Below are 24,826 nucleotides of genomic sequence, written 5' to 3'. Positions count from 1 at the left end.
TGTCTCTACCATGCTTCCTATTCATTCCCCAATGTCCTTTTGCCAGTCACTTCCCCTTGCAGAGCCTTCCCTATCAGCCCTCTTCCAGTAAAACATTTCTGCTTTAGAATCCAGGCAATAGTCCTCTCTGAGACTCCTTGTGTCACCACACCTTCACGTCTGCTTTCACACCCTCCACAGGACTTGAAAGATTGCCACCACCACCACTACCTTACTTGTGATTAGTATATGAGGAGAGCGCTGACACATGAATTTGCATTTTGGAGGAGTCCCTATTACAATTACAGGGAAACCAAGAGTTTAGTGAGTTAAAAAACCTGCATACATTCTCCTGTTCCATGGGAATACCGGTTTCTTCAAATCAAAATGCTGCAAACATTTTAAAGGACTGGATGCCTTCGTAACTGCAGTTCTTTCCTCTGACTCGTTCTCAAAGCACAGCAGCACATACATGTAAGCACACACCCACACATTTTCTTTCCAATCTTTCCCTCAGTCCTGACCTCTTGCCCTACTTCAACAGTGGTAACTCATCACTTCATTGGGGATTTGTTTATCTTCCCCCACCTCATTCCAGCCTTTCCAGGAATTAAAGAAATAGAATATCCTAACACATAGAGATATTTCTATTTTCTTCCACCAAAAAATGACATCAGGTGAGCAAAAACTGGGATTGAGCTTGGAAGACTGGCAAGGAAAGTATCCCTGGGCCCCTAAAAAGAAGGGTTAAACTGCAGGAGGGGACTCAAAGTTAACACTTTCACAGTATTTTTACCCACTTTAAAACTGCCAGAAGATCATTTTCAGACACCCAAAAGGCAGAGAAAATCTTTAACCATAACTAGAACTGGAACTACACACAGAGAAATGCAGAAAGTAAAACTAAGATACAATACTCCCAGAAACTGAAATATTGATACTGAATTAGAGTTCAGTTTTCTATTTTCATTTAACATACTTTGCTCCATTTTCATGGGCACTTCAAGTGTTCGATACACACCTCAGTACTTGGCTCAAAAGGTGGCATATCCTAAACTAGACTGGGTGTTTTCTTGTGTTTGGTGGGCTTTTTAATCAGTTATTTTACTTCATAACTGGATGCCTGTGGTCACTGGGCAGATAGTGAAGCAGTGCAATGTACACAGAATCAGAAATAAAGTTAACAAGTGAAGCCTCAGACAAGACCACCCTCTGAGCATCACCACTAGCAGCATAGGCTGGGGTGAATGCCCTTTGCACAGTTACTGTTTGCATAGCATAGAATAACTGTTTGCTAAGTCGTGTTTAGGTACCTCTCAACACTTATGCAAAGAGCAGGAGGGCACGGTGGCCTTCATACAGAATTTACATGTGGGGAAGGAGAAACTACATAAAATTGAGAGATGTCATTCAAATAACCATTTTTTTCCAAGTCAAAAAGCTGTAGCTGGCACACAAGTGGCTTAGAGTGTAAGTGGAAATAAATTCCAGGGTGAATAGCATGAATGAAATAAAACATATTGGTGTCGGTGTTGTATTAAATCTCGACAGCTTACTATTGCAATTTTAGGTGCAGAGCAGTGGCTGGATTCACTTGAGCATTACCTTGAGATGGGTAGAGTTTATTGGGGGAAAAGAATGGCATTTAGGAACTGTCAATTAACACCACTCAGTGTGGCATGTGTGCTCCATGCCACATGACTTAGTATGGCTCTACAGGTCCTGCCTGCAGACAGCCCTATCCTGACTGGTAGATGCCATTTCTTCCTTTACTGCAAGCCTCTCCTCACAGTCCACACACATCTTCCTAGCAGCCACCTGTAGCGGCCCTGTGAACCCATCAGTAAGCACTAGAAAACACTCAAATGTCACAAAGCAATTGCACATCTTCTGCCCTCACTTTTGCAGTGGAGACTTGCATTCATATTGTGACTACCCCCATACCAAATAGGACTATTCCATGTACAAACACCAAGCAGGTATGTTAACAGGAGCTGCTAATTTCTTTTGCTGCAGTGAGGTTCTCCATACGAACCCCATAGTCCAAGCTATTTCTTTGAAAAGTGTCTCAAAGTTTATCAGTGAAACTTAGAGGAGGCTTACACAACCACCTGGTCCTCTCCCACACTTCCTGACCCATAACAGCTTTGAGGCGGAGGACTGATGCAATCCCAGCACTTAAATCCCAGTAGTCAAGGCAATCAGGTAGGTCTTCTTGGTCATGCTGCCAAAGTTTGTGCTTCATCTCCAGAGATTTCTCAAAAACGTGATGTCTAAGAATTCAAATGCTGATACATAAAAGCAGCACATCAGAGCTTCCTCCTGACTGTAGAAAGCTGTGTTAATAACTAGCTAGTGCACTGAAAAAGATGGATTTTTAAATGTCTTTTACCCAGTGTGTACAGTATCCTGGAAACATCCTCAGATGCCTGATAAAGTGTCTAATACACAACTGTTAATCATTCTGCTGACATACGGCAGCAGCCACTCCTGTGTAAAGACATGTCTCCTGTGGAGGAGCCCCAGTGTGGGAGCACAGCAAATTAGAAGGCCCCCTCCCCTGGAAAAGGGAGCAAAATGGGGCTTTTGTGAGTGGGGAAAGAGAGAAGGTAGAGCTGAAATACCCATATACCCCAACTATACCAGAGCAGCATAAGTACCACAGCAATCAGACGTAATAGCAATGACAGACAGGAACCAAACCACTTCCCAGAAATTCTGAAGTCAAGCAGATTCAAGGCATCTCTCCTGACAGAGTCTAGTTGGTCCAAAGGAGGGAAAGCCTTAAAAAATCCATTCAATTTTTCCAATGTGTGTAGAGAAGGTTAGGAACAGAATTTGTTATGTTCATGGCTACATACCTCCCTGCTGAAACTTGATGTAAGCAAGTAGCAGGTACCTGGGACACAACAGCTGGACAGCAAGAATTTTTTCCATGTCTCCCTGAAATCTGATACCATCTAGCTCAGCAGCAAGTGCTAAGGTAAGTTCTGGGGCCTCTGATACACTTAATTTTGAACAAAAGCAACTCTTTGTCTTCTCATCAGGATTCAGGTATGCTACTGCACAGAATGTGGACAGGACAACCACCTTACGTGCAAGTGCCATCAGCTGCCTTTCATTATAAATAATAACTTATAAGACGCATCTGCAAATGGCCACAGGAGCAGAAAGAGAGCCACATGGAAGAGCAAAGGTCACCTAAGACTGTGAATCTAAGACATGACTAGAAAATTCATCCCATGAACAGTCACCTAGCAAGAGCACAAAACCAAAAAGAAACCGTGCAACAGGACAGAAAGGACCAAAATAAAAAATGTTTCCTCTAGTCAGATTAGACCACTGCAGATTTCCCTGGGGCTCACCCTGCCAATTCTGACACAAACAACCCAAACCAATGAATAACTAATAAGTACAGAAACAACTAATTCGGGTTTTTTTCCCTCTAGAATGAATCTGAATACAGGTTTTACTTCTTATCCAGTCTGGATGAGAGGCCTATGAACAGACATTGATGATAGCAAATTTCTTAATTGCAATGTCCATTAAACAAATCCACATCAAACACTTTGCATTCACTCACAACTTCTAGCACTTTACAACCATTAATCTCAAACTGCTCTTCAAGGAGAGAGAGAATGGATTTTATCTATTCTTTGCATAGGGAAGCAGAGGGACAACAAGGTACAGGACTTGGCTGGAAATATACGGAAAGTCAACGATGTAGGCAGAAACTAAATGCAAGTCTCTGCATTACCAGTCTGGATCATGCCATTTCCTCTGTATAGCAGCCAAAGCGTATGTTTAATAAACAGGTTGTCTCAGGTTGTTGCAAGACCTGGGTGAACTGGCACACAGATTTCCCCCTAGGGTTGACATGAAGGAGCAAACTTTGCAAAGAGCAAAATAAAGCTCTCGTTATTCAGCCAGTAATCATAATTCCATCTTGCATTTCTGGGTCTCTTACTTTGAAACTTCTAAAGGCCTTTCTTGCAACACTGCTAAGTACTATGTGACTGTCAGAGTCCTTGAAACCTACAAATGGTCATACCAGGTCAGACCAAAGGTCCATCTAACCCAGGACTGTCTCAAACCTCAGCCAGTAAGGAATTCCTAAGGAAGCACACAAAATATGGACCAGATAGAGTGACAGTCTGCAGGAAATGCACTGGTGTATCCTCCCAACCTCCGGCAAACTGTGATTCAGATACCTCTGTATTCAATAGCCATTAAAGGATTCTCCTTCTGTGAAACTGACACTTTTTGAACCCAGGTAAACTTTAATACCCCATACATCCCATTGTAAAGATTCCACAGCTCTATTGAATATTTAGTGAAAAAGTAACCCCTTTTGTTACTTTTGAACCAGTCACTTGATAATCTCATTTGATGTCCTAACTCCTGGCTTCAAGACAGAGAATGAACATCCATCCCTATTTGCCCCTTCTGTGATACTCTTGATCTCATGAACCTCTCTCATATAGAGAGAATCAGAAATCTTTTTACAGACTAGAAAACCCAAATCAATTTAGTAATTCCTTATACAGAAGTTGTTCCTTTTGATCATCGTTGTTTCCTTCTCGGTTCATCTTTGGGCTTATTGTATCCTTTTCAAGACAAAGAGACCAAACTGCTCACGGTATTCAACATGCAGCAAACCTTGGATTTATATTGTGTCACAGTAATGGCATTTATTTTCTTTCCTTTCATAGTAACTCCTAACATTCAGCCTGCATCTCTTCCCTTCTGTCTCTTTCTTCTTATTCTTACCTTACTATTATCTTTCCCCATTACCGAGCACAAAACTCATATTTTGGTAGATCAATTACAACTCCAAAACTTTTCTCTTCAGTGTCAGTAACAAGTTCTGTTCCCATTTCTGCATATGTTAATCTGGGATTGTTTTTCCCTACGTGCCTTAATCTACATTTCTCTAAACTGAACATAATCAGTCATTTTAATGAGCCAAATCATTCAGCTTTATGAGGCCCTTCTTCAACACTTTGCAGCAACATTGTGTTTTTCCCACCTGGAATACACAGTGTATCAGCTACGTTTGCCACCTCTCTCACCACTTTCTCTTCTAGATCATTTGCAAATATCAGGTGGCGCAGGCCCAATTACTGATCCAGCTGGGCCTCCACAGGTGACCTGACCAGTTCTTTCCAGACTGTGTTTCCACAGTTTTAACCAACTGTTCCTCTGGAGGACTTCCCAAGGCAGCTTAGTTTCTTTAAAAGCTTCTAGAGGAGAATGTTATCAAAGTCATTTGGAAACCTGGCTGCGTGTCACGGTGGCTGCTGAGTGGGAGTGGCTGCCACTGGAGGAAAGCTCTGCTCCCCAGCTGTAGGTGCCATTCCCATCTCTTCTACCCTGCCTGCAGGAAGAGAAGCAAGCCTCATCCTCCCCCAGTTCTCCATTCCAGCTCTTCCTAATTCTTCCTTCCTCATAGCTGGAATAGCACTGGTCTTGGCCCCTCATCCTTAAGGAGGCAAAATGCAGCTTTGCCTGCACTGCCAGGAAGCCCGAAGCCTCTTTAGAGTGCAGGTATCTGCAGTCCCAGGGAGCACCAGTGCAACTAGAGTAGGTGATACCCCATGCAAGCATGCTGAGGAGTGATTTTGTAAGAATCATTGCTATGCAAGTATGCTGCCAACTTAAAGCAGAGAAACAAATGTCTCACACAAGCACTTCCCCTACTGTGTAGCTACAACTAAGTAAAGGTCTAGACAGCCCCTGGAATCTTTAGTGGTATCTTGGAACAAATAAGGATTAGGTCTAATATCAGTCAATCAGACAATCAAGTTCACCGTCATACTTTTTATGTTTATAAATATGTAAAAGGAAACACTGAATGAAACACTGAGCAGACTTGTCAGAAAACAAAACCACTCCACATAACTCCTAGGTAAGTGGTACTTCTTAGGGACCAAGAGCACTTTTGGCTCCTCTCTACGCCATTGATTAATGAAAAGCCCACTGATTCTCCTGTCTGAGATCAGGTTCTAGTCTACCCACAAATTCTTGCATTTGATTCTTTCCTATCCATTTTAATTTCCTCACCTGAAAAACTGTTAAGAAGTAAATACAGAAAACAACAACAAACTTCCTAAAATAAAGTGTGGTTTAACTGTAACAGCAGGAACAAGGAAGAATTCAAAAGGTTTTAAAATAAAATCTATTTGTGCCTTCTCCAGCTGAATTCTAATTAGCCTTCCAGGAGGATGCAGCAGCAGGGCTATCTGTATGTCGGCCTGTTCCCAGCTAGTAACTACCCAAGGGAGCGCCATTTCACCTGGGGAGAGTTCTTCCCCCTTCCCACTTCCCAGGGTTTTTTTACTTTGTTAATCTAAAACTACTTTAAGTGTGATCCAGTGGAGACTTCCATGCCAGCTGCCCACCTGTTACTATGTAACACTACTTGTAGTGTTCATTTATGGATGCTCTTGACCTTGTATTTACCCTCTTGATTTTGTTTCTTTCTTTTTCAGAATCAAAACACTGCTATTAAACCAACCTGAGAAATCATACAATAAGCATGCTTCACAGACAGCAAATAATCAGAGACTATACGACACCCAAGACATTGCAGAACAGGTCCAAATCTCTCACTGCAAAGATGAAAATTTCTGAATACCACCATCCTGAAATGGCTCAGTGAAGTGAAGTGCCTATAACAAACTTCTGTGCAGGAATGTACTGGGAAATGTAAAGGCAGTGGGTGCTCTTTACCATCTCGAAGTATGGAACCAGTCAGGATGAGCACAGCTTATCTGACAGAAGTGGTTTTGTGGGTATGTCAAACTGGGAAGTAACTACCATGCAGGGCTGTAGGGCACAAGAGGATCATCTGAAAGCAGAATGAATTAATCATACACTTGGTATTAACGTATGGATGAAACATTGCTTTAGAAGTTCAAACAGCAACTGTCAGCTGAACAAAGTTGGCACAAGGGTAACAAATGAGTTTTGCAATTGTGCTATTTTTACTATGTAATAGCAATACTGTATAAAAGAGCAAATGTTGTGTATATGTTCAATGCCAAACCTAAACCATTGCTAACATTGTTATGATGTGAATAAAATATCACCATCGTTATTCGCTAAAAAGGATTTCATCCCCCTCCCCAAGCAAGTGTTTTCATTACTGGAGTTTTACCAGACATGTTTGTGAGAAAGAAAGGTGAAGGAATAACCCAACTCAAATATTTAAAAGCATTTAACCGTTCTGGCTCATCGACAACTGTACACTCTCCCTGTGATTTTTAAGAGCTGCTGACGCCTCATGGAAAGAACTTTGAAAAACAGTATTGAAAAACAATTTTGCCAATGTGTCATATTTTCTGTCTTATCCCTTCCCTTGCTTCTCACTAGTAGAAGAATCTACATGAAAACAGAACCTTGATTCTTCAGGTAGACAAAATTTGGATCTGAGCTCTGCCAAAGCATGTGGGTGTTTGGATCCTGTCCATTGAAGACATTTCACTTCAGATCCAGGTTCAATCTTTGAAGCTTGCAAGAAGTGCTGAGATCCAGGATTTTGTTCTAACCCATCCCTGTTACTAAGAAGTCATCTTCTGCTCGTCCTGCACATTAAGCTATAGACTTCTGCTAAGGATCTCATAGGTGGCTGCTGGTGTCAACATTTGCTGCCATATTATAAGCATTGGGCACTACTGAATGTCCGAGGTGGAGGGAGACTATGAAAATTAAGGGGGGGGGGGAGGTTGTGGAATAAAAGGAATTTTCTCTGGTAGTACAGTTGTCTTGAAATAACATAGACGTGGTTTGTCTCTCACATTGGCATAACTTTTTAGACTTCAGTGAAGTCACACTGACTGAGTACAAACAAAAACCACAGCCTGTATTAAGCTAAAGTTTTTTTTTCACATTCAGTGTGTTGAAACAACACATTCCAGCCCAGCCATAGAAGCTCCTGCTGCCTCGTAAGCACAGAAAACAGATATTCACCCCAAATCTCCCACTCTGCAAATTATTGTGAGTAGAAAGAGAGAGCAAGCCAAGCTTTCTCAGCTCACAAAGATGCCAAACTGGACATGCTTTCAAAAAAAGAATCACATTTCAGCATGGCTTTGGCTGTCTTACTTCCTGATTTAGCTACACCAGGGAAAGAAATGGAAATGCTGGATAGATACCTTCCTTGGGAATGTGCAGGAGGGCATGCTTTTTGCATGACCTTGCTACTCCTTTTACTAAAATACTTCCCTTACTTTCACTGACGTTTACCCCAAGGACATGGAAGCAAAGCAAGAGAGGAAGACTAGCACGCAGACTGCCCACCTGCTCCAATAAAAGCTTTTCATTGGTGGATTTACCAACAACTGCAATATCTGAGGAAGACTGATGAATTCACAAGTGTCCAGGGTTTGTGTTTCAATGTTGCCAAGTCACATGACAAACCCCACAAACCTAGCAGAGGACTAAAAAACTAGAATTTTGTGAGGGGTGAGCTAACACGTACCATATGCATTGGGAGAAAAAAGAAAATGGCAACAGTACATAAAACAGCCTCCAGATTTCTAAAGTGCCACCTATCTGATCCTCTTGAGAGCTGAATTTGCCCACAGGACCCCATCATCCCTTCCTCTGAAGAACCAAAGACAAGCAGTAATTGATAGATGAAATGGGAAAAAATAACCAGCTCCTCCATCCCCACCCAGTTCTCCACTGTCTTGCACTTCATGTGGTCATTTCCATCTGGGCAAAGTGAATGCAAAACACTTCCAAACCTAACACTAATTTACACTCACTTCCACTGCATTAGGCGTGAGACTGCAGAATCAGGCCCTCTCTTACAAGCAAAACATCCCCGACAATGAATGACAAGTAAAATATAGGCTGTGTAATTCCACTTGTTTTGGAAAAAAAGTCAATCTACAAAAGGTTCCCATAAGACAGCAGGAAAAATCTGCTCCTGAATCCCCAACATCTCAAGACGTAGCCTTGTCAATAGTACACAGGGTGCAAAAGATTATGGCCAGCTTGGGCCATTAGTTTCCTTTCTGGGCAGGAATCCCAGCATAACAGATACTTATGCATATTCTGTCCTCATTTTATCTAATTACAAATATCTCTCTAGAGATGGGGAGGGAAGAAGAGGTTTGATCACACGATTTTAGGTCACTTATGCAAGGGATTGCTGGGATATGCATTGACCCAAAGGCTGCCGTAATATTTTAAAAGTTCCCAGAGCCCTCCGGTATGAAAAAAAGAAATGTATAAATGTATCCTTCCTATTTATGTGGGTCTGTTTAACTGGCAGTAGGCAAGAGTTGAACCATATACCAATTTTGTCATACACTGATAAAGTATATGGAAATGTTTAAAATGCCAAGACATTGATTAATGAACAATACCATGTCTTCCTAAACACCATCTGTAAATACATTCATTCTTTCCTATATTATACATGGACACAAATATACATATTTAACACATACACAGAGTCTTCTCTGAATAAGACCAATAGCATCAGAGAAAAATGGAACAAGATCATTTAAGAAAAAAAACCAACTTTATGCTCATTTGGATTTTTTCTTAATGGTTGCAAAGATGCAGCACTGTTTTACATTGATGAAATTCTAGAAGTCACATTTAGGCATGATCTAATTAAGTAAAACAACTTAATATTAAGCAGAATTGCCCCTGCTTGCCCTAGAACACCATGGCCTTAGTCTTCTGCAGAACAGGTAAAAAATTGTACAATTTCCATCACCATCACAACCATCACAAAGTGCTTGAAACCTGTTCCTGATTGCTTCAAACCTGCTACTTAAGCATAGGAGTAGTGGAATACAGCAGAACTTGGGGAATTTCTTTCAGAGAAAAATGCAAGAATTGTTTTAAACTCATATGGAAAGACTGGAGAAGTTATTGGCTGAATAATTACCTTGGAAAATGACATCAAAATTAAACAGACATCCTTCAGGAACAGAAAACAGTAGTAACAGAAGAAAAATTGGATCTTAAAGGTCAGGAAGTATAGAGAGAATTGCCAAAGTCAAGAGTTAGAACTTGCAAAAGCTATTAAAAAATAGTAATATTCTTCAGACATCAAAATAAAAGTGATCAAAGAAAGTTCAGCTGTTTTGTGGTTAGAATGGTACGTAGATTAAATATAATGTAGGTATAGGCCAAGAACTAAAGGAATGCTGTGTTTCAGTGACATGACTGAGATGGAAGCCACAAAGACATTTGTGCAGTCAAGGCATAAATTCTGAATAATCTCTGCCCATGAACTGCAACATGAAACCATACATCTACTAGCAAGTTCTTTAAACAGATACTGCAAATCATGGTTACTACTATATTACTGAAGTATAACAAGCAAAATAAAATACTCTTTGTTAATTGTATCAGAACACAAATCTTGCAAATCATTGCAGTAAGGCTAACTGAGACAAAAGTTTACTCACATGCAGTTTTTTCAAGTGCAAAATGATCAAGGACACTCCTGAACAAGAAAACAACTAAGATGTAAGATGCATACCCTGTGCCAGCGTAACTTGACATCTTGCTTTCATAAGACACTGATATTCTAGACATCATGTTAGCTATTCAGACTTTCGGAAAATGTTTCATACAGTATTATAGGAGAAATTACTGAAAATGGAGAAGTTGAGGATTAGTACAAGAATGATGATATGACTGAAAATACATTGAAAGAGGGTTGGTCACAGGTAAAGTCCTAACAGAGACAGTAATTGGTTGATGGAAGGTTACTTCTGGAGTTCTAGAAAGGAATGGTCTGGGAACTGACTTTATTCAGTATTTCCATTAATGATCAGAAGAGATAAAAAAATAAAGTTACTGTAGAGAACAAATCCCCACCTGAAACAGAGCACAATTCTGTGTACTCACACTCAAGAAAGCTGAATGTGAGTAATCCAAGCTGGAATAGAGAAAGCAAAGACAATAAATATTCCAGCCATCAAAGTAAAAGATAGAACAGACCGTTTAGTACATCAAAACAAAGACTGAGAGGGCTTATAACAGTGTTGTACAAATGCATGATAGTGGAGAGGAAGACATGGAGGGAGCAATAGTATTTAAACTAACAATTCCATGCTGGCACCAGAACAAATGGGTATAAACTGGCCACAAGTAGGGCTAGGCTAAGGATTAAAATGCTATTTCCAGCCATTAGAGCAGTGGGTTCTGGAACCCTCCCAAGAGGAGTAATGGGAACAAACAGTCCAAGTGGGGATTTAAGACAAGGACTTTGCAGTTTATGAAAGGGATTATCTGACATGGTACCAGAGGACTGGATTTAAGACCCAGAACCCTCTTTAAAACCTACACTTCTATTAATTGAGCCTCTGTGGCCAATTTGGTCTTTCTCACCTGAAAGTACCCACACAGGAACCAATTAATGCCAACTGGATGGCAGCCTTTATGACATAGGTACCTACCCACTAGAAAGAGGACCGGGCTCACCCACACGCTCAAGACAAGATACTAAGCACAGTCCCTTGCTTCAAAAGGCACTCTAGCCCAACCTGACCTTCAATGGTAGTACAACAAGCCAGAAAATCATGTTCAAGCTACTGTCATGGTCCCTTAAATGCCTTGCCAAGAGACCACTAGAGCCAGCATTCAAACCAGTCTTCCAGAGGCATGTGCAGAATTCAAAGGTAGTCTGTATCAAACCTCATGGGTGAGCATCACCCAGACACTTCAGCCTCCAAGAACTCACTACTTTCTCATCCAGTCTTCTTAGCCAACCACTCAAAGGAAACCTCTGCACTATGGGTGCTGCCTAGAACACCACACAAGAACTACTGGCCAGCTTAATGTGGCCTTTTTGACAAGCAAAATTAAAACCCAAGGGAGGCAAAATGACAGAAACAAAAAGAAATATCCATGTTTAGCACAATCTCCTCGCACTAAGACTGAAATTTTCATGCAGATTTGTATCAGTGTAAAGACCTAACACTCAGCATTTGAGCTGGCCCCTATTGGAAAAAACAGTACTTATGAAGACAAAAGCAAAAGGTCAAAGTCCTACAGCCCTGAAAATAGATGTGTTGGAGGGAAAAACCTGACAGGTCCTGATTGATAACCATGCTTGAGGGAAGCTGCTGGAGGAAAACTGCTGCAGCAAAGGCTGCAGGGAGTTACTATTCCAAAACCCTGCTGCAGCAGCAAAGGCACATGTGGCTGCTAGAGCAGGAGATGGACATGGTTAATTGACTGGGAAAGTTTAGCAGAGATGGAATTAATGCAAAGAGCTCAGAGCCCAGGCGTGCAATTCTGTTACCAAGGGAAGGAACCATTCGGCTGGAATTGCAATCCATTTTCAGGTCAGAGCCTTTCCCAAAGGCAGAGTGCTCACCCCTCCTCTGTTCCTCCTCTTCCCCTCCGAGGGGTGCATGGAGGAGAAGGTAGCTGGAAACAGCAGCCTGGGAAATAGACTGCCCTTTGAGGGCCAGCCAGGTTTCAACTTTGCATGGTGTGTGTTCAGCAGCAAGGAATTCAGAAGATGTGTCAGGAGAGACAGCCTCTCCTAACCCTATGACTTTGTGGATAAGTTAGTTGTGGAAACAAAACTAGAAAGTTAATAATAGGGGAGGAGGGAATACACTTTCAGATCTACTCAGCAGAAAGAATACCTGAACCAGATACATTTGCAATCTGGTCAGATGAGAATGCTAGGAGAGTTACTATGGAATCACAGCAACAACGTGGAAAAAAAATACACTCAAACAATTAGTTTTTTAAAGTAAAGCATACTGCAGAGGAAGACAGGAAAGACAAACACAAACCACAGGCCAGATGACATAGATGATCTTATGCAGTGATGCACTGCCAATACTTTGATAAGTAGCACCCATGACTATGCTCCTTTCAGCTAGTGTTTCGCAGTCACTTTCCTCAGTAAGGGCAGACTAGATCTGGGAACTTCTTCATTTCTTCTGCTATTTTAACAAAGGGGCTTTAAATACACTTACACATACTTACAAAAAAAGACTTTACAGTCTTGTAAAATAGATTGAGTCAAACTGTGCTCACACCAATGACTTTAAATTCAGTGCATGAATTGTACAGAACAGACTGTCTGGTGTGCAGCATGTATATTTTGAAATGCAAAACTACTCACCACTTGGTTCATTTCTGTGGTAAAATCTTTGTACCCCAACAGTGCCTTTATCAGCTCTAGGCACAAACCACCACCATTAAGGATGGTTTAGTGATATTTATTGGTGAACTACTTCCATCAGAGCCAGGCAGACAGTCTTAACTCACTTTCCCACTCTTCCTCCATGCCCCTAATTTCAGCTCAGCCATGGAAGTGTTACCAATGAAGGATTCCCATTCACTTTCAACACATCAACATCAAACGCAAAGCAATGTGGCTTCTAAGCCTCCAATTCTGGCAATGGTTGATGATGTGACTAGTGTGACCATCACCAAAGTCAGTCAGTGCATGCCATTCCTCCCATCAGAAGAATGGAGAAAATAACCTCGTGAAAGGGACTGTGATGTTTACTTTAAACATGATTACAAAGCATTTTCCTGCTCTGGCATGAAAGTGCCACATACTTTACATTACAAGTAACATATATTTTTCCCAAATACTTTGTGCTGGAACTTCCTGAAATCCTCATGGTAGGATATGTAAAGAGGAAATTCCAGGTGGGAGAAATTTTGTATAGCTGCTTTCTTCTCAGTCTGAAGGAATCTTATTTGGTAGAGTTACAGTAGGCAAAGGTAGTCTTTTGCAGGTGAAGAGGGACCCTCCATTAGACCTGTCAGCCTGACTAGCACGAGAGTCATACCTGACTGAGAATAAACTCATGACTTATCTATGCCATACAACAAATCAGGGATCAGGTTTAATTCAGTAGGCTCTGATCTGCCAGGCTGCAACCATGAAACAAAGCTGCTTCTCCCTGTGCATGGAGGCAGACCGCTGAAGCGAGCCTTGCTCCAAGGCAGCACCAAAATGCATCACCTCATACTCCCCACCCTCCTCCAAAACACCTGAGTAGATCACAGGCAGTCCATCCTCCCAGTCCAGAAGCCATTAAAAACCCTCCTCCTCATCCTGCGTGAGGGGCCTGAAACGAACGTTTCCTTTTGGAAAACGACTGAGGGAGAACATGTGAGGAAGTAGAGCAACAAACAACACATCAGGTGGATATAAATCCAGATAAAATATTAAAATCATTAAAGGGTTGCTGCTCCCTGAAGGTTGGAAAAAAGAAGAGAGTTAATTAAAAGCAATCTCCACACAGTGCTGAGCTAGCCTGCCCTGATAAATCAACAGCTAGGACTGCGCTTGTAGAGGTCAATGGGGGAAAAGGGTTGGAAGGTGAGGGAAAGGAAAGCTAGGAGAAGATAAAACATTTAGCTGAGACTATCAACAAAGACCAATCAGATCTAGTGACAGGAAATTGAGAAGGCTTTTCCACATATTTCCCCCATCAACATTTTTTTGTTAGATTTTGACCTCAGGTATACTTCTTTGCCATGAACATAACACCAGCTAACCTGACCAAGTTCCCATTCATTTGTATCAGCACAGGAGAAGAGAGAGAAGCAAGAAGTCTTCAGGGCCCCATTCTACCGGGAGAGGTATTAACATTGCTTTCATCCACATGCCATTTGATCACTGAGGACTAATACCACAAAAATTAACAGAGGGGCACATCCTTCTTGGAGAAGTGAGCCCTAAAATTTAAAGAGTCAGTCAGATATGACAAAGTAGTAGAAGTATGTCAGTGCTACAGCTGAGAGGGTTTCTCCACACCTGTGGAGAAAGAGATCACTGCAGAGTCTGCCCATCACCAACCCCTACCCATCACATCTCACATGCCTCTTAACCTGCACTACTCTATCTGTAAAAGGTACTAATCTCTGGATTAAAATTGTGCTCCTGATTTATTCCATATTTCACATTAATAGGTACATGCCAATGAACTGAAAACTTCAAGGATAAAGAATCCAGAGAAAGCACAAAACCCTACAGTCTTAAAAATAACAGTCTTCAGTAATTATCAAAAAAAGTAAAAGAAAAAAAACCAACAAACCAAATGCAATCAGGTTAGGCTTGTAGATACAAGTGGGTTCATGTTATAATTTCTGATACTGAACACTGGCAAGTCATTTATCTGAACACTCAGGAGGATACCAGCCTCAAATATGATGCAGTTTTAACTCATGGTCAAGACCAAAGGAGCTTAGCAGTAAAACAGGTTTCTGAACCACTGTTTCCACTATTCCTTATTCAGATTGCATAGGTTTTAAAGTAATCATAAACGTAAAATATATTTGTCCCCATCATTGACTGAACACAGTCTCTAAGGAAACAATATTGAGACCAAAATACTTCAACAGTCACAAATTCACAGACGACTTTCTTCAAAACTGGTCTTGAAGGAAATGGGAATATGGACATTACTTTTCGCTTGAAGACATGACACTAACTTTGTGTCTCCATTATAGGTTTCCCTATAGCACTGTTCACTGGGTAGTGAACTATCTGGGCTGTAACTCCAGCCATTTCAATTTTTCTCCCAACTCTGTGGCTAACCACATCAGGCTGTGGATCCACAGGAAGACTAGAAACTGCAAAGTTCCTAGAACCAGACCAAAAATTTCAAAGCCATGTGACACAAAGCACTGAACTGGTGTTCACTTAGTCTTCCAAAACATGAAAAGCACCCAAAACGTTTTCAAGAGGAAATTTTGTTCCAACAGGCATAATCTATCTTCCTGCAGCTAGCATGAAGCCAACTCAAAGCATAAAAGCAGCATAAGCACTGTACTTTGCATTTTGGCAGAAGTAGCATGCCCGCATCTGATCAGATCAAATCAGCCCTGCCAGCTGATGCGGTAGGGCAGACTGGAATTAACCAACTCAGGGCACGGCCTTATTTCACTGTGCTGCACCCGATTTTCTTTACACCATCCAACCTAGGTAGGTTTTTGAGACCTGAAAGGCAGGAAGCATTAAGCCACGTGTTTTCAGATAATTTAGCACATCTTAAGCAAGACTTTTATCTTGTATCACAAGGGAGAATCTGAGAAGAAACAAGAGGGAGAAACTGTAAGTTACGTGGGGTTCCTTTCTTTTGCATACTAAGATTTCATACAAGTTACAGTTGGCATTTTGTATTAATTTATAAAAATTATCAGAAATCAAAGACAGCATTATCAGATGTCAAAGACTGATAGAACTCCTGGTGTTGTATGAATGGAGAGATGATCCCCAGTTAGGCTGGATCAGTTCTGTCACAAGGGACTGCAATATTAAATATCACTTCTAGCCTCTCTCACCGGAAGAATAACATTGATGTAGTCTGGCCCCCATCAACACCTGAGCAGGGAACTCTCTCCTAGCTACAGCTCAGCAGAACACGAAATTAATGAATCAGGATTTGGCAAGCACACGCTGCTGATCACAGCCACCTAGTGCACACTCATCAGTACCCATCCCTGCCCTGTTCTCGCTGCTCCACTGACTCCCTGTGAAGCCTCCCCTCAGACAGTGCTGGAGCACCAGTAAAGCCTTCCATGCAGCTGGAATTGCAACTCTCTGACCGCACCTGGCTCAGGCAGGTAACCTGAAAACTGAGACACATGCTGACATACTCCTGCTATTCCCATACTGGAGGGGTTGAGAGTGTGAGAAGGATATTTGCCAGCAGCCATTGAGACACTGCATTATTCTTCTCTGAGACATCTGCTGGGAATCTGTGGTTAAAATATGCTCTGCTGGGAAATAAACCATATATAACAATTTTTTTTTACAAAAAAAGTATCATGGTTGTAATAATTTAGGCTATTAAAGATAAATAAGAACTTTAAACATTCAGTATTCAAGCACTCGCTCATGATATTTGTGTTACATGTCACTCAGTTTAGACAGTGAAAATACACTGAGCAGTTCTGTTCTTTCTTTTGAAATAAGAAAGGAAAACCTCTTTCTGCTTCTCATGCATTAATCCAGTGTATTTGGGTTTGTTCCACAAATAGTAGAGAATTTTTTAAAGACAAGAAAGAAGCACTTCCATCTGAAAAAAATTGTTTAAAAAAAAAAAAAAAAGAGGGTGGGATTTTAAAAGTATACTTTCTTTTAGATTGCATTGATGAGATAACTTTCCTTAAAAGAAACAAACCAGTGCTAAAACTGGGACCTGCACTGAGGAAGCAATTAACACACCTCAGTTTCTGCATCCTGGGCAAAACTGCCAGGCAAAGCCAGAAGAACAGTACAGTCCTAATGAAGCCCTCAGAACAGTCTTTAAGCAATGCTGCCTTGGTGCTGCTTCTCTGCATGTGGGAGTATGCCACCACAGACAGGGAATCCTCAGATCAGAGGTTGGTCTGTCCAAGGGAGAAAAACGTCAGCTCCCGAAACAGATTCATTCCACTCCTACAAGTCCTCGGGGATAAACAATACAGGGATGGTTCTTGCTCAAGGCAACATCACATACAGACAACACAGTGATGAGCCCAGAATAAATACCAAGATTGTAAAATTGATCTACGAAGCAAAGAAATTCAGCTCTGACATGAAAGACAAACCAGAGTGAGAAAACACCAGACTTGGCAAACAATAATCCTAAAAGATGGTTTATTCTCAGCCAATGGTGGGATTGGAATGCCTCATCTTGGGACAGCAGAGGTACAGCCAACTGTCATAAATCGCAGAAGACAGATATACAAGATGGACAAAGTCTGCTCTTGAGAACAACCTCCAAATACCACACTTCCAGTTATAGGAAGGCAGAGGAAGAAATCAATTTTCATTAGGCTGCACAAAGGATGAGCCGTATTACCTTCGCCATGACTCAAAGTGCAGACAGACCCCCCCATTCTGCATTGTGTACTGGACTTCTGCATGGTCTGGGTAAACTATTCCCACTGGGACACTGTGAATCCCACCTAACAGGCATTACGCACCCAGCCCGTTGGACATATGCTTACCATGAAATTTTTACACACTCCAAAAAAAACCATCTTTGGGCCTCTAACACAACTCAGTTCAATATTGCTTTCACACACAACACACAATGTGTTTTAGAAACTTTTTCTTCAGTGACAATTTTGTGATACAACCTCCATCCATCCATGCAACTTGGACAGACTGTGAAAGGCTGGAACACAAACAAAACGAAATTACAAAAGCACTGCAACCACTAATCATGCACAAGCGACTCATGGAACCAGACATAATGCTGTAACAAGTAACATACCATTTATCAGACTCTCTCATATTCAAACCAGTGTATCCTCAGATCTTCTTAACTTGGCTTCTCTGCCCCCCAACGACTTTGGTTTTATGCTTATGTTTCCTTGCATAAATACAATAACATTCATCCCTCACTTTCTCTGAAAGCTGGTGCTAAGATACAGAAAATACAGTTTTCATGTGGACAACAGTTTTGGTTTGAAACGTATGACACTAGGGCTCATTTGTGTTTTTAAGTGACATCAGAGCCACACTGGAAATACTGTAGAGATTTTGGTACACAATTTAATGTGCCCGACAACTCTGTTCTGTCAAGCAGAAGAAAATTCCCTTCTGCAAAGCCACAGTAAAATCACCTCCACATCACTTGCAACCACTGAACTGGCAACCTAACTGTCCGTCCATTTTATTGCTTCCACCTGCTGAAAGCAGCACTGCATGTTATACTTTAATATTAAAAATCAGCAACCAGATGCTTATGCAACAACATAAAAAAAAAAAAAAAAAATCAGTCTTCACGAGCACTTAATCAGGATGTAGGGCTGTTTCAGGGATGCATAAGGGGATAGAGGACCTTTCAGTCAACAGTCCCCAGCCTGAATTCAAGCCAAAGTTACCACTAATGAAATACTTTTGCCACACAAGACCCCAAGACCCACACTGGTCAGTTGCTGACATGAAACAGGGATGTGAGCACAGACCATTTCTTCACAGGTGTCTCATGCCACAGAGTTTTTCATGACAAGGACGGCCATTTGGCAGCCCAGGGGTCAGAGCTGGCTGTCAAGGTAGTTTTATCTGAAAAGGTACAGCAATTAGAAATCTGACTGCTGCTGTGTGTTTGCAGCGGGAACACAGACAGAACAGGTCTGGTAGGGTTTATAAGGTCAGCCACAGCACTGCGCACACATGTCTGTGATGATCTGGTCCCCAAATACCCAGCAGGGAACAGGTGTGCCCAAGCACGTCAAAGTTATCCAACAATACAGTCAGCATGCAAGTGACCTAGCCTAGCAATTGAGCCTGAGTTAGCTTCTTTTGTCCCACAGGCTGTCTTGAGCAAAGAAAGGGAGAGCAGCAGCACTGCTACTCCAAGGCCAAACTATGGGAAGGCAACAGCTCCTCTGGTGAGCTTCTAGGCAGAGCGCTATACGGCATGAGGGAATCTCATGTGCAGAAAAGGCAATAGCCTGACATATGTTCCAGTGAGTATGTTTAATTGACAACCTGAAATAAAAGTCACCTGTGGGAGTAAAGACAGAAAAGAGGTGGGGGGAAACCAGCTCTGCTTCTAGATAAGACTTCGTATATTACAAGGTCTTAATTACATTAAATGCATTACAGTACCATATGCACATCTCTAATAAGGCAGAGATGGAGGAAATGGGTCTAGATGCTAAGACTGGAAGTTGAACGGCTGCATTCTGGACTTGATCTTTGTATAGAAAGTTTCTGAATCACTTTATCCTAGTTTAGCCATCCATAAAACAAAGGCAATAATCCTTTCTTCACAGGGGTGTTGAGAGGTTTAATTAATTAATGTTTACAAAGTCCGTTGAGATTTCTGACTGACATTTGAAGTAATTCAGAATACTTTTAAACTGCATTTGTTTCTTCTTCTGCACCGCTCAAATGTCACCATATTAAGATATCCAACGGCAAAGAAGATAGAAAAAGTATAGGGATAGGTATACAGACTAAGTGGAAAAAACAACCCAACAAATCCAGCACTTCAATTCCACGGCTGTCCCATCAAAGCTACCTGAATACTGCCTTTTCTACAGATGAAGAAGAATGTGTTTATCCAGACACCTGCCACCTTTCCCTTGCAGATCTGTTACACTTAGATCTCTGATATTTTCGCCTGTAGCACTGTGTTGGTAAACAACAAGGTATTAAACGGCAGAAATAATAGGCAGTCATGTCAGGTTGATTCGATCACCAGAGGAAGTGGAGAAGAGCAAAGGGATGAAAGCACCAAAAGAGAACTAGAAAGTGAGAAGAGAGCACTAGATGGAGAAAGAGGCAAGCTGAGTGTAAGGAGGTGCCAATCATTAAGAAGGGACTCCACGCACGGAGCTATTCTATGTAACATGTTCCCACAGATGCCCAGGTACACTGTCATACATTATCCCAAGAGATTAGTCTGGCATGAACAAGGCCACATATGTGTCCAAGGGCCGGAGATAAACTGAATATTGGCCACACTTAAATGCACAAGCACACGCAGGGAGCTGCTTGATACCTGAGCTAGGATTTCTCAGTGTCTACATTGTCCCCCATCTCAGAGCAAAACCTTTGTGTGGCCAGTTTCTGTAGGGGGCGTTTGTGGGTTTTGAGATACAATCAAAACGCAGACAGAGGAAATGCAAATGTCATTCAGCTCCCTTTCATTGTCAGGAAGGACACACGAGGATAAAATACTGTGCACTGCATCCCTTCCCCTATTATGTGTCCTACCGCTTTTGTCCTAATTTATCCCATGCATAATTTATTTACCTGTGTATTGTTTCCCGATCAGCAACTTTAAAGAATAAGTGAAAATTATAAAATGTTTTATTAAACAAGTTGTCAATAAAAAACGCAGATGGTGTCAGCCAGCCAGTACCAGTTCTGTGTCCTCCACATCGCATTAGTACTTTAAAAGGCACACAGAGAAAACCGAACCCAGCACTTGATGTCTATTGTTTCCTCCTCTCGCACCCCCCTGGGGCGAGGGGAGGAGAAGGATGCTAATTATAAATGGCCTAATCGTGCCCTCCCCGACTTCAGCAGCAGCGGGATCGGGCCCCCGATTCATTTGGGCACAAGCCGCCCCTCGGCAGGATCCGCCCTCCCGGAGCTCCGCCGCGCCTGTCGGGAGCCCCACGGTGTCACGAAGTGCGAGGCGAGGGGGCGAGGTCCCGGCCGCCGGCGGGGCGGGGGCGGCCGCCCGGCGTGATCCCACGGCTGCGCCCCGCTCCTCGGCCCGCGGCCGCTCGCCGCTCCGCGGGAGCTCCCCGCCTCTCGCCCGCCGTCCCCAGAGGCCACCGAGGCGGGCTTCCCCGCCACCGGCACTGCTGGTGAATAGCACAAACCTGAGCGGCTTTTCCCAGCCCAGGTGTGGAGCCGAGCGGCGCGGCCCCCGGGGGGTGCGCCGGAGCAACGCCCGGCGGCCGGGAGGGGCACGGGCAGAAGTTGCTCCCGCCCGCACAAGTACTAAACCCGCCGTCGAACGGGGGACACGCCGTCTCTTCCGCGCGGTTTTCGGAGCGTGTTCAGTCCCCCGCCACCCCCCCCCGCCATGAGGATACTCCGACTTCCCTGGTTAACCCCCCGACAACTGCGCTTCCCTCTCGCGCGGATTTTTATAAGGTGCTACCGAGAGGACGGGTAAATGAAAGCAAAGGTTTACTGCCAGGGCCGAGCAGGAGAGCTGATAACCATGTCAGCACCCCTGCCCAGCTCGAGGCTTTCCTTTCCCTCCAGATCGCAGACAGACAGCGGCTGGAATCCCTGGAAAAATCTTCAAGTGTTTTTCCGACACCAGCCAGAGAGACCTGAGTCGGTGAAAAAAAAAAAAACAAAACCCAACAAAAAACCAAACAACCCAAAACCAAACACACGCACGCACGCACACACACAAAAAAAAAGCCAACCAACCACCTCGCAGCCCTAATTTCATCTCCGAAAAGTCAAAGGTATAAAAACACCCACTCAGCGCAGCCAGAAAGTGCAAACGAAGCGTCACCGCCAGGTACTCTGCTTCCCTGCTTTAACAGCAAGAGCGCTGCCCCCGTTAGCAGAGAAGTCGTTTTAAAAAGGTTAAGACAGCTCCTCTCCCCACATACGGTGCCAAATCCCACTCTCCTTAATGCCTTCAGGGATTAACGGCGTGCGCTGCAGACCACAAGAAAAATAAAGGACGCGATCCAGAAGACGCCGAGCGGCTCCCGCGGTCCCCCTCGTAAAGCGGCCTCGCTCCAGCCCGGGGGCCCCGGAACGCCGCAGCAGCGGCGGCACCTGCCCCCGCGCTCCCTCCCTCCCTGCCCGTGTGTCCCCGCGAGCAGCGGGTCAGATCCCGTCCGAGCAGCCCTCGGCTGCTTGTGCCCACTCTCAAGATGGAAACACAATCAACTCTCTTTGCCACTTCGAAAAGCGAAAGCCTGTCGTATGCAAAACAGATCTCCGGACTTCCTGCCCCAAATCAACGACCGGCAGGCAGTCCCGAGTCATTCATTTCACGCACGCCTGCTTCCCTCCCTTCCCTCTTCGCTCCCTCGCCCGCACAAACGCCGAGATGCGCCGACGGTGCCCCCGCTGCCCGGCCGGCCGTGCCGCCCCCGCGCCCCTCGGCTGCGAAGCGAGGGGGCCGCTTCGCTCTCCCTCGCCAAGACATCGCAACTCCGCAAAGATTTGCGGACGCAACTCCACGCCGCGGCCGGAGCGCGGAGGCACCGCGCACCGAGCCGCCTTCCCCCCGCCCCCCCCCCCTCCGCTGCCCTGGGCCGGTCCTTCACCCCGCCGAACCCGGCGCAGCGATGGGGCGAGCCCGCCCGGACCGCGGGGCCAGGACGCTGTCAAGTGCGCGCACCCCCGCGGGACGCCGCCGCTGCCGTCCCCGCGCGGCGCCCCGGGAGCAGCGGGCAGCCCGCCGCCGCCTCCCCGCCCCGCCGCCCCCCTCCGCGCCCGGGCGCCAATTAACCGGCGCGCGAGCCGAACAATTTTTCCTCGTTAATTTCGGCGCGAGCTGCGGAGATGTGTTGCACAAAAAACGAGCGAGGCGCTGGGGCAGAAAGGAGGGCGGGAGGAGGGACCCGCCGGGAGGCTGCCGGCACCCGGCTCAGGCTGGCAGCCGGCGCCGGAAAGGCGCCTTTTTTCATATTTAAACCACGCGGAATATGTACATTTTTGATTCCTACTTACGCTTTCAGGGGGTTGTGAATGACAGTCGCCATTTTGCTACAATGTAACAGAATATTGTGTCTCGGAGTTCTAAAGGTTCGCTCAGGGGAAGCGGCCAGCCAATCAGAGCGCGGCATACCGGCCCGCCGACCAATCAGGCGCCGCGGGCGGAGCCGGGGCTCTGCTAGTTATTAGGGGAGCTGTCAAAGCCCAGAGGTCACTCCCTCTCGGTGGAACTGGCGGCGAGCAGGTCTTAAAGGGGCAGCGCCCGGCGGCGGGGCTGCCGCCGCGCCGGGGCGGATCGAGGGGGCGAGGGCGGGCCGGGGGAGACTTTCCCGCCGCTCTCCAGCTCTAACGCGCCGCGCCGGGAGAGGGACAGCCGGGCTCGCGCCTCGTCCCCTCGCACCGCCGTCGCTGCCCCTCGTTTCCCAGGCGGCGTGCCCCACCGCGGAAAGGAGCCCGCGGCGCCCCGCTCGCTCCACACGCTCCCCGGCGGCGTCCTTCCCGGGCTGCTTCCCTGCCTCCAGGGCCGCTCTCTCCCCGCCAGGTCTCCGGGAGCCGCCGGCGCTGGCAGCGGCTCCAGGGCACGCCGCTCCCGCTCCCCCTCCCCCAGGAATTTCCCTCTCCCTGTCAGTCATGCCGGCCCGCAGCCCCTTGCGCCCTTACATAACGCGTGGCGGCCGGCCCTGCCCTGCCCTGCCCGGCTCTCCCACAGCGCAACTTCTGGCGCGGCGGGAGCCGGGCCCCGGCTGGCGGCACGGGGAGCCCGGCGGCGAGCCTCACCGGTGCGGAGCGGGCGGCAGGCCGGACCCCGGAGCGCGGCGCGGCACAGGCAGAGCCCACGTCTGGGAAGACGGCAAACTCCAGGAAGTCTGGGCTTACCTGCAACTAATTAAAGAGGGTCGCTAATGAATTATGGAGCATGACTTACACGATTTAAGTGCCAATCCTGATCTCGGTCTCAGCAGTAAATTCACTGACATTCGCAAAACTACACCAGTGCAAACGAGGCATCAACAAGAGCACAATCTAACCAAGAAGTTTTCTTCTTGTCTGATTTTAATGTAAGCTTTGTCATCCAATGCTTCTCTCTCTCAGGTCTTCCCTCCCTTCAGGCATCCTCTATCCCTTTAAAAAACAACCACCACCAAACCCAAGCCTGCTTCTCCATTCTTTGCATTTATATAATCAGATGAAACTTAACTAAAAACAGTTAAAATACACTGCTGTAGGAACAGTAAAAGAGAGGAGACTACAGAACCAACTTGATCCACGACAATGAATAAAAGAATTGAAGTAATGATGTTTGTGAGATATTAAAGTATTAACAGAAGTAGAAATAGCAATCTTCCTGAGCTAGCGGGCTGAATCTTAAAAGACAAAGACAACCAAAATCTCTCTCTCAACTGTCTGACTAAATAAACCTTTTAATACTGGAGCAGAAGAGAAAAGGAAGAGGGATGGAGAACAAAGATAGAGAAATGATTAGCCACAGTGAATAGGGGAGAAGAGAGCAATGCAGCAGTGTCCCATTCATTAAGAGGGATTCATCAGAAGTTCGCAGTAAGCTAAACTTTCTAAGATCTGCCCAGGGTCCCTTTTTCCAAAACATTGCCTACTCCAGCTACTAGGTCAACCTAGGTACTGTGCCAAGTGTATATCCCTGGAGGGAATAGTCTCTTCCATCAAAGCAATCTAAGTCATTTGGTTACAGGCACTGCTTAGGAGAAATAAGCTTTCCAT

At 44.7% G+C, this 24,826-nt stretch overlaps 1 protein-coding gene across 5 annotated transcripts in view; it reads right to left on the bottom strand.

Annotated features, from left to right (window-relative positions):
• The window catches only part of DPF3 (double PHD fingers 3), a 176,939-nt gene extending 153,766 nt beyond the window's left edge, over nt 1-23,173 (bottom strand). For all 5 annotated transcript variants that reach the window (XM_037394205.1, XM_037394206.1, XM_037394207.1 and 2 more), the window contains exon 1: nt 23,105-23,173. In XM_037394205.1, the coding sequence (XP_037250102.1) occupies nt 23,105-23,136 (32 nt within the window). In that variant the 5' untranslated portion in view covers nt 23,137-23,173. The remainder of the gene's footprint in view (nt 1-23,104) is intronic.
• Nucleotides 23,174-24,826: the final 1,653 nt, after the last annotated feature.

The sequence above is a fragment of the Falco rusticolus genome, chromosome 7, assembly GCF_015220075.1.
Source record: "Falco rusticolus isolate bFalRus1 chromosome 7, bFalRus1.pri, whole genome shotgun sequence".
NCBI lineage: Eukaryota > Metazoa > Chordata > Aves > Falconiformes > Falconidae > Falco > Falco rusticolus.
This window is presented reverse-complemented; position numbering and strand designations above follow the sequence as displayed.